The sequence below is a fragment of the Festucalex cinctus genome, chromosome 15 (assembly GCF_051991245.1).
Source record: "Festucalex cinctus isolate MCC-2025b chromosome 15, RoL_Fcin_1.0, whole genome shotgun sequence".
In the NCBI taxonomy this organism is placed as follows: domain Eukaryota; kingdom Metazoa; phylum Chordata; class Actinopteri; order Syngnathiformes; family Syngnathidae; genus Festucalex; species Festucalex cinctus.
Window position 1 is genome coordinate 24,934,561 of NC_135425.1, and position 9,714 is coordinate 24,944,274.

Genomic DNA, 9,714 nt, shown 5'->3' on the forward strand with positions numbered 1-9,714 from the left:
TCTGATAAACAGAATATGTGACAAATGTGCATCGGCAGCTTGTAAATAAGTGTAACTAAATAATAAAGCCATTCACAAAAAAAAAAAAAAAAAAAAAAAAAAAAAAAAAAAGAGGCGAAAACTCATCTAAATGAAGGCAAAACCCCCCCCCAAAAAAAAACAAAAATGTCAGATCCAGGGAACACTACGGAAAATAAAAGCGTAAATATGGGCTCTTCAGTTTGTTTAGTTTTTCTTACAATCAGCACGAGGACGTCGTGGCCTCTCCGCCGCCCGTCGTCCTCCATCCTCTCGTTTCCGCCACACCTGAGAAAAAAAAAGAAAAGAGACGCACACGTCAGCCGCCACTCGCGCACCGTCCGGGGACACAGCACAGTTAAAAAAAAAAAACAGGAATCCCCCGTCAAAAATTTTTTTTTACATTAACACACGTTAAAATTGAAAAGCAATCTTGAAGACTACTAGAAGAAGAAAAAAAAAAAGGTCATTACAAAAAAAAGGAAACATTGCGTGCAAACGTGGCAATTCTTGTCGTTTTTACATTTTATATATTACTTTTTTTTTACAGAAAAGTTTACAGCAAGTCAAGTAACACAGAAGAGAAGACATGTCGAAGAAAGCAAACGTTATCCCCCCTAAACACAACGGCGCCGTCCATAGAAGCTGTTAGCTTATGGACAAGGGACAAAAAAAGCATCAGGTGTGCAAAAAAAAAGAAAAAAAAAAAAGATTAACAACTGCATTGCTGTAGTATCCTTTGGAGAGCAAATAACTTAAATTCCAAATAATCATTACTTGTGGTGGGGGCCTGTAAAAAATTACGGAAATTTAACCGCATACAGTGGTGCCTTGAGATACGAGTTTAATTCGTTCCTCGAACATTCTCGTGTAACAAATTATCCCCCCAAATTGCACTTAGTCTAGTTCAAATAGCCATTGCTTATACTAGCACATGCTATCTGTTAGCTCAACTATGCTGTTTTACATTGTTTGCTAGCATCAAGCTAAACTGCTGAAGACTTGTCCTTGTTTTAAATACCCAACAAGTATTCTGTTTTATCTATTAAGGTACATTTGCACTGGGAGTGGTATTTAAATAAACAGCAAATCGGCCAAACAACTGCTCGGGTGACTCGTATTTTAAAGCACCACTCTACGTACTCTTAAACAACTCAAAAAGGGGCAACATCGTATCCCATTTTTTTGTTTTGTTTTCTTGTTTTCATTTTTTTTTTGTAGTTGATATACAGGATGTTGTGAGACCATACCAAACGGCAGCAAGCGAGAGCGTATGCGTTCTCGTACCCGGTCCGCATTGAGCGGGCCCTGAGAGTATCTGGAGTCAGCTCATGGCCTGCAAGGAAGCTCCGCTGGCAGGTACAAACAAGGTATGTCAGAGTTAGGAGAGACAACATACTTCCTCTTTTTCTTTTCTTTTTTTTTTTTCGCTTTTTCCGTGAACTGAACATCCATTACTGCAGTAGTAGTAGTGCTTTACCTGTTAACTTTACAGTTAAAAAGAAAGAGAAAAAAAAAAGGTGCAAAGGAGGCTGCAGGCTGTTAAAATAAATCGCCCCCGTGTAGCCTCTACGTTACCAAAAGGAAAATGTATCAATTACAACATAATATTAGCAAACAGTTAATCAACAGGACTATTTTTTTTTTTTTTTTACGTCATACGTTGAGTGAGGGCATGTCGGATTGGACATACCTGCTTGTGTCCTTTTAAGGCAAGCCTTTCAGTACGGTCTGTAACTGTTGCTGTGGACGGGACGCCGTGGCGACTTGCCGTAGCCGACCGCCGGTTCATCTACAGATGACAGCAAAAAGAAAAACAACAACAAAATAATAACAACAATAATAAAAAAATATATAGTAAGTACAACATACTAAACCCTGCATGGTATTTAACCAAATTTTATGTGCATTCATTTCTTGTGTATTGTGTCAATTTCAGACTGGACTGATTTATCGAGGAATTTAAAAAAAAAACAAAAAAACAAACAAACAAAAAAAGACAATAATGCTAACATGTAACAACATGCCAACTTTACACGCCGACTCCCACGTCACTCACCCGACAGGCCCCACCCACCTTTTAAAGCCACACACACTCAAAGTCAAAGATCTTATATTGTGACATGAAGGTGGCGGCCCCAAGTGGACACCAATAACACCTGCAACTTGCGAGTATTTTGGTGGCTTTTAATGCAATTTTTTTTTTTTTTTTTAATCCAATTAACTTATTCACTCCCAGCCATTTTCACTGATGCAATTCCCTGCGCTCACAGGTATTTTGACTGATTTTGCAAGACCCACAGAATATTGTGTTCTTTTGCTATAAAAACATGGAACCTACCAAAACGAAAGATTAGAGTCTCTTCTTTCATCAGTAAAAAAAAATAAAAATAAAAAAATAAATAAAAATGTATATTTCCATTGGTTTCCATTTTGCAGCAATTAGCATTAGGAAAATGGCTCAGTTTCATCATTATTCACAAATCTGTTTAGAACTGTGGGAAAATGAGCTCTTTTCAACATGGCCCTGGCTGATCTCTTTTGCTCTGCTGCCACCTGCTGGCCGTTTTTGTAATAACTCTTCAACCGTTCTCTGCAGTTGAGAGGCTGCATCAAAGCCTTATGTATGCTCTAGCATTAAAAAAATAAATAAATAAATAAATAAAGTATAAATACGTCTTTGGGACACTTAAAAGATTTAAAATAGAACATATTTAGATGTTTTTGGGAGCAAATGAGTTAATCGATGTATACTGACTAATAATAAAGGAATTTGGTACTTTTAAAAGACTTCCGTTCTGAATAGGCAATCCTTATAACAGCTGTGATGTCGTAACACCCAATACTCACTGGAAAGCAACTGTTGCCATCCCAGACGAATGCGCAAGGCCGCAACGGTGCGTTAGCAGACATGGCAAAAATAACGCTCAAGTATGTCATCGTATCCGATGCAAAGCAGTGTGAAAGGCTCCAAGGCAGGCGTGGCTAAATTCTTGTGTGCATGTTTGATTTTTAAAGCAGACAGATAGCAAATGTCATCTGTAGATGTGGTACAAATATACAAAAAAAAAAAAAAAAAAAAGTGAAAATGAATGTCAAATGGAAATAAAATATGTAAATATATTTTTTAAATATATAATTTGCCAATTATTTAAAAAAAAAAGTGTATTTAATGCATGTCAAATGGTTAAAAAATTAAATAATCCATGCTCCTATATTTATAATTAACACAGCATGAAGATTTTTTTTTTAATTCCTTATTTTACGAATATTTTTTAGCATTTTATATTGCCTAATATGATCCCATTCATGTTCTATTTTGTTTTATAATTTAAATGTAACTAGAGCAGCCATATTTTGCCCATCTTTGATCTATGGAGTCAGCGTTAGTTTTGATAAAACGGAGGTGGAACACAACCCGGAAACCTTAAGAAACAAAAAAAAACAACTATGTAATGTGCATGCCAGGCCAATAGTTGGCGATGTTACCGTACCAACTGCTTTGTTTATTATGGTTTTCGTGCATGTGACCGTGTTAGACATTGCTGTTGTAGTAAAGTTTGATCGTGTATTATGAATGCAAACATCAATAACGCCTTGGGCCGACATTTTTTTTCCCTCCCGATTTGTTAATCAAATCATAAAACGCTGTTAACAAACGAGCGAGACAACAGCAAACAGACTATGGTTGGGTGTCATTGAGTGATTATGATTGTGATGATTATTAGCGCAATATTTTTTGCAAACATTAATATGATGATGCGGGAATAACGGCTCTATCAAACAATGCAATATACAGGTGCATCTCAGTTAAGTGGAAAACTCAATTTATTTCGGCAATTCAATTCAAAAAGCGGAACTCATAGATTCACTACACACAGATTGGATTATTTCAAGATTTTTTTTATTTTTTTTATAATTTTGATGATTAAAGCTTACAGCTAACAAAACCCCAAATCCACCATCTCAAGAAATTAGAATGACATAATCAAAAATGATTTATTTATTTTTTCCATCGTAGAAACTAGGTAAGAATTTGCCTTCTGAAAAGAATTAATCTTAACAAAAGTGTTGAAATAATTTTTAAGTTTGGAATTGAACAACTGAAATAAAAACTTTTCTATAATATTCTAATTTATTGAGATGCACCTGTATATGAAACACAAGAAGGGAAATCCCATTTAAAAAAAAAAAAAAAAAAAAAACTCCTTCCATATTAAGTACACAAAAAAATGAAATAAAACATAACAAAATACACTCACAATGTTAATAAAACATGTTTAGATGCAGCGTTGACATTATAGATTGACAATAGTGACAGTGACAATATTGATATTCGACGGGTGTATTGATACTGTATTGCAACACACAATACAATACATCATATTCATATTTTGCCCTCCCCATACCCCCCCCCCCCACCCGACTCCAACCCTCAATAAAAATATGATCGAGCTCGTTCAAACGGTCTACAGAGATCTTCACACATTGACTTACTACTGTCGCCACCGTATCCGTAATAGTTGCCGTAACCGTAATCGTAGCCGCCGTATCCGCCGTAGCCTTGATTGCCGTAGCCGTAGTTGCTGTAGCCGTGATTCCAGTAGTTGCCGTATCCCTGGTTCCAACTCGGACCGGAACCTGCAATCACATACATCGGATCAGACGCGCAACCTCATGACAATGAAACGACAACTTAATGTAAAATTTTTTTTTTTAAATAAATAGATTTTAGGTATGGACTCACCGCCTCCTCTTCCTCGAGATCTGGGCGAGTACCCTCCTCTGCCTCCCCAATACTGCTGCTGCTGGTACTGTTCCTTGGACATGGCCACCTTCACTTCACACTGCACATGACACAGTCCCGACACATTAAAAAATAATAATAATAAAAACAAGAGATTTCTGGTCATCCCGAAGGCGTTACCTTGCTCAATCCGATGTTGTGGTACTTCTTCTCCATGATGATCTTAACCGGCTCCTCCTCCTTGAACGTAATGAAGCAGAAGCCTCTCCTTTTGTTTGTTTTGCTCTCCATGGGAAGCTCAACCGCCTCCACCTGATGAAAGAAATCAGAAATATGATCGGCGTCCAATTAAAAATGAATAGAAACGACCCGAATGACAAACTGACCTCTCCAAAGGTGGAAAAGTACTCTCGGACTTTCTCCTCGGGAGTATCCGGAGAGAGACCGCCGACGAAGATCTTCTTGACGGGCTCCTTGCTCTTCATGGCCTTGGCTTTTTTGGGGTCAATGACCTTGCCGTTCAATTTATGTTCCTTCTGCGCAGTGACCTGAGCAACCAAAACAATAAAAAATAAAATCCTCTGGTCAAGTATAAACCACTTGTTGCACATCCCCCGTGTCCTGCAGTAGTAGTACTACTAGGCCCAATTTCTTCACAGAACAAACTTGAAATAAACACAAACACTTACTCATGAGAACAAAGAGATACTGGCACATGGACCTTATATGCTGGATCGCAAATAAATTGCCTTTGAAACAACACGGCATACCTTGTCAACACTTCCGGCGTCTTTGAAGAGCACAAAGCCGAATCCCCTGGAGCGGCCGGTCATGGGGTCCAGTTTCAGAGTGCAGTCGATAACGTCCCCAAATTTGGCAAAGTAGTCTTTCAGGTCCTTCTTGGTCGTGTCCCAGCTGAGGCCGCCGACAAACACCTTCCTATTGAAAACACGATGACTATGATGATATGGCTTTCATCCATTCACATAACATGTCAGTAGTTAAGTAACCTAGCAAAAAGTGCTGCATTTACAACAATAATTATTTTAAACTTGAATGGGTTAACGGGGGTGGGGGGGCAAAATAGCCATCCCAGAGTTCCCTGTTGTTTCTTTGTAAAATTGTAGTCATACACGTCGTGTACAGTTAACCACTGTTTTTTTTTCACAAGGCACTTTCCAGACCCTCCCACACACTTTAAACCAATTAATAGTCAATTAAAACATTAACACAGACTCTTTAAATTGTTCTTAGTGCCAATTCTTATTCTCTCGCTGTCAAGAAAAGGGACAAACATCACTTTGAAGAGACGTCAAGTAGAAAAAAAAAAAAGCGTCCATAGAGGGTCGCCGAAGAGCGAGGGAACTGTTTAGTACAGTAAAGTGGGCGGGAGGGTCGTGGAACGTTTAATCAGGTTCACTGTTAGTACCGTATTTCTATGACCTTGTTTGACTAAACAGGCACACACAGCTTAAATGTGACTAGTTTGTCTTTGAAACACATTAAAAAAAAAACGTTTCACCCTTCATCCTCTTCATTTTTACTGGCGTCGATCCTCGCCCCCTCGGCCTCGCCCCCAGCCAGGCCTCCGTCGCCCGTCGCTGTCATGGGGTCGTCACTGTACGCCTCGCCGTCCTCCTCCATCCTCATGATGCCCACGTCTTCACTGAACTCGCAGTCGTCCGACATGTTTGTTGCTCCTTTCTCTCTTAACGTATTTTTATCTTATTTGTAGCTGGCGTTGCGTCAGTGAGGAGAAGCTAAGCTAAGCTAAGCTAAAAAAAAATTATTGGCGCTCACCGCGAGGCTGGTTGGAGAGTTAACGTCACAAATGGGAGCCTATGCTTCAATTTGGCCCGCGGGTTAAACTAAATATTTGTCGAATTGGTAATAACTAGTAATGTTTGTCGTTTATTTACTTGGCGGCCGTTCTCCCTCTTCGCCTACGTCTTCTTCGCTCGAACTGCGCTTGCCCTTGGCTCGGTGACGGAAACAGGATGCACTGCAGCGCCACCAGCAGGGTTGGACGGCGCACTATCGTCGCCTAACGTGAACCCTCCGCTCGAGCTGTTTCGCCGGAAAAAAAAACATGCTAGTAATGCTAACGAATTAAGTATAAGATCACCCTGGAGTTTTTAAGTAAGACTTTTTAGCACATTCCCAATTATATTCGCGAGCTTTGGAATACCGGTGCGCGTCACATACACCACCGGGCGGCCGAAGCTAATTAGGCTAACGTTTAGCTAAGTTGTGAAAAATCATCAATAATGGCCACTGTGGCGATTCCTGCTCGCACCACCGCTCTTTTGCTGGATATAGAGGGCACAACCACGCCAATCACCTTTGTAAAGGTAGGTTTTGTTGCAAAAGAGAGCAAGCGAGCTCAAATGTTGCGCTTGCACCTCTGTAACCCGAAGAAGGTTTAGCTTTTCACGATGGATTTCTAAACATAACATAGATCAGGTCAACGCATTTATATCTCAAAAAGATAGGTGATTCATTCGATAATGATCACCACAAAGATTATCATGTGGCCACAAGCCGTTTGCCACCGAGCATGTGAACACGCAGGACGGTCATACACCAGCCATAACAATAACAGTATTGTGACCACCAATGACCAACCATGAAATGTGTTCATCAAACAAGAAGAGACTTGGTAGTCTTGATTCAACCGCTACAGGTACATGTGCAGTACAGAAACTTATCAAAAACGTTCTTGTTGTTTACTGCAGGATATTCTGTTTCCGTACATCCGGGAGCATCTTGAAGACTACCTATCAGCTCACTGGGAGGAAGACGAGTGCAAACAGGATGTTCACCTTATGAAAAAACAGGTCATTAAACACATCCTATCAGATGAGTAACAAGATTACCCGTGACAACACGAAGAGAGTGAAATCCAGTGACCGTTGTCAACATAAACACACGTAACCATATCCCTAATTTGCCCCTGTGACAGATCGAAGAGGACATGAGGCAGAACCGGGCGTGTCCCATCCACGCCGTGGACCAGACGGTGCACACGGACGAAGAGAAGGCCATCCGCGAGGTGGTGGAAGACGTGCTGTGGCAGATGGCCGCCGACCGCAAGTCCACGGCGCTCAAGCGGCTCCAGGGTCACATGTGGCGGGCGGCGTACACGTCGGGCACAATCAAAGGCGAGTAAGTGACTTGACTTTTGTCGATACGAAGCTCTTTAACCCACTTGTATATCAGATGATGGACACCAAGAAGCCGCCTCTTCTATATTTTGTCGGTTGTGTGCGACTGTCTGAAAACTTAAAAACGGTGATCTGGATTAATGCAAACGCCGGTGCGTTCGTACGCAGGATCTACCAGGACGTGACGCCGTCCATCCGAAGGTGGCGAGGTCACGGCCTCAAGGTCTTCATCTACTCGTCGGGCAGCGTGGAAGCCCAAAAACTTCTCTTCGCGCACTCCGTAGAGGGTGACGTTTTAGACGTGAGTATTCTCTTCGTCATTAGGATTCTTTGCTTGGTGTTGTTTCATGTCCTGCCGTAAAATAAAATCATGAGTGGACCCAGAAAAGTCTCAACGGCCCATGCCTGAAAAGTCAGCCATTTGGGTTTGAAAGGGCATTTTTTTGGTAATTTCAGCTATTTCCAGGGTTCCTTTCAAGATGACTGTCCGATTAACAAATTTAAGGACTAATTTAGTAATTCCCCCCCCCGTCAGTTGTTCGACGGTCACTTCGACACGGCTGTCGGCGCCAAAGTGGACGCCAAAAGTTACGAAAGAATCGCTGAGAGGATCGGCTGTCCGCCAGAGGAAATCACCTTTCTGACGGACGTCACACGAGGTTGTCACCTTTTTTTTTTTTTTTCTTGTATAATTGTTTTAAAAATCCAACTCGGGACGTTTACAACATAAAACTTGCTTAAAATTACTCTTACATTTTGTTCCCTTTATATATTGTCCAGGGTAAGGTGTTTATTTTGTTTTTTGTAGAAGCATTTTATAAAGTAATTTGCAGACATCATTCAGGGGGAAAAAAAAAAAGGAAGTATTTATTTGAGATGAGACATTTATTCAAGTGGACGAGATATTTGATGATCTGGGACATGGCATCGAGTAGAGTTGAGAGTAAGAGAGAAATGTGCATATGTCAACTAAAAAACTTTTTTTGAGGTGAGGCACTCCTTTTTCTAGTGATTAATTTGGATATGGCATCAGTTAGAGCTGAGGTCAATCAATGAAACATGCATACTATAACTTTATAAAGCTCTGTGAGGTAAGTTTTTTTTTTTTTTTTTTTTTTTTCCCGAGCAGCACTCAGCAATTTTTACACATTTAATTTAGTTGGGGTGTTACTTTGAAACTCAGTCATAAATGTGAGCTTTATAGATGCCATGTGTCATATAAAAAAATAAAAATAAAAAAAAAAATAAAAAAAAAATATTAAAGGTAAATAACACCAGCGTGCGATTGCAGAGGCCAAAGCGGCGGAGGACGCCGGCGTCAACGCGGTGGTGGTCGTGCGGCCAGGAAACACGGAGCTGACGGAAGAGGAAGCGGCGCATTACCACGTCATCACGTCCTTCGGCCAACTGGAAGTGACGGGCAGAGCTTAACGGAGGCTCCGGGAACAACCTCACGTTAACGTTAGAATAAGGCCTCGACCTCAATGTTGTATTCATGTCCTTTGTCCCCAATCAAGTCTTATTTACAGTAAAAGTGCCATCTGACTGACTGTGTTCTTATTATTGATTATTAGATTGCACACATCTAATGAAGAGTTTAGTGAGCGTACGAAACAAAACCTACTAGTCTTGCGCTAAAGCATCGTTATCTGCAACATAGCCACCTTAAAAATAAATAGGATATTGAAAATATTGCATGTGGTCCATCTACAACAGACTAAAGGTAAGAGACTTGAAGGCGACTCGATTCAGCATTGGATTTAGACTGATGGGGGATTGGGGGCA

At 40.5% G+C, this 9,714-nt stretch overlaps 2 protein-coding genes across 8 annotated transcripts; one reads left to right on the plus strand and one right to left on the minus strand.

Annotated features, from left to right (window-relative positions):
• Positions 1-119: 119 nt before the first annotated feature.
• Positions 120-6,785, minus strand: LOC144002082 (heterogeneous nuclear ribonucleoprotein D0-like). Of its 7 annotated transcripts, none has more exons than XR_013278668.1 (9): positions 6,288-6,785; positions 5,536-5,704; positions 5,152-5,313; positions 4,946-5,077; positions 4,766-4,865; positions 4,516-4,659; positions 1,712-1,810; positions 1,306-1,370; positions 120-306 (listed from the first exon to the last, which is right to left on the minus strand). XR_013278668.1 is itself a non-coding variant. In XM_077496951.1 (8 exons), exons 1-7 carry the CDS (start codon positions 6,452-6,454, stop codon positions 1,740-1,742), a joined length of 945 nt encoding a protein of 314 aa, XP_077353077.1. In that variant the 5' UTR covers positions 6,455-6,784; the 3' UTR covers positions 120-1,370; positions 1,712-1,739. The 7 variants fall into 7 exon arrangements, 3 of the variants coding, with proteins under 3 accessions (XP_077353077.1, XP_077353076.1, XP_077353074.1); XR_013278667.1 differs by having other exon boundaries at positions 1,269-1,370; positions 6,288-6,784; XR_013278666.1 differs by having other exon boundaries at positions 1,306-1,810; positions 6,288-6,784.
• enoph1 (enolase-phosphatase 1) lies at positions 6,279-9,475 on the plus strand. Its single transcript, XM_077496952.1, has 6 exons — positions 6,279-7,116; positions 7,501-7,602; positions 7,728-7,930; positions 8,098-8,230; positions 8,465-8,588; positions 9,221-9,475. Exons 1-6 carry the CDS (start codon positions 7,033-7,035, stop codon positions 9,358-9,360), a joined length of 786 nt encoding a protein of 261 aa, XP_077353078.1. The 5' UTR covers positions 6,279-7,032; the 3' UTR covers positions 9,361-9,475.
• The last annotated feature ends 239 nt before the right edge of the window (positions 9,476-9,714 follow it).

Bases quoted from the DNA above. Each gene is read 5' to 3' on its own strand.
- LOC144002082 (XM_077496951.1), bottom strand. From the start codon at position 6,454: ATGTCGGACGACTGCGAGTTCAGTGAAGACGTGGGCATCATGAGGATG. The intron at 5,078-5,151 runs GTCAGTTTGTCA...TTCTTTCATCAG, and splicing joins ACTTTTCCACCTTTGGAGAG to GTGGAGGCGGTTGAGCTTCC. The intron at 4,866-4,945 runs GTAACGCCTTCG...TGTCATGTGCAG, and splicing joins ACAACATCGGATTGAGCAAG to TGTGAAGTGAAGGTGGCCAT.
- enoph1 (XM_077496952.1), top strand. From the start codon at position 7,033: ATGGCCACTGTGGCGATTCCTGCTCGCACCACCGCTCTTTTGCTGGAT. The intron at 8,231-8,464 runs GTGAGTATTCTC...CCCCCCCGTCAG, and splicing joins TAGAGGGTGACGTTTTAGAC to TTGTTCGACGGTCACTTCGA. The intron at 8,589-9,220 runs GTTGTCACCTTT...GTGCGATTGCAG, and splicing joins TCTGACGGACGTCACACGAG to AGGCCAAAGCGGCGGAGGAC.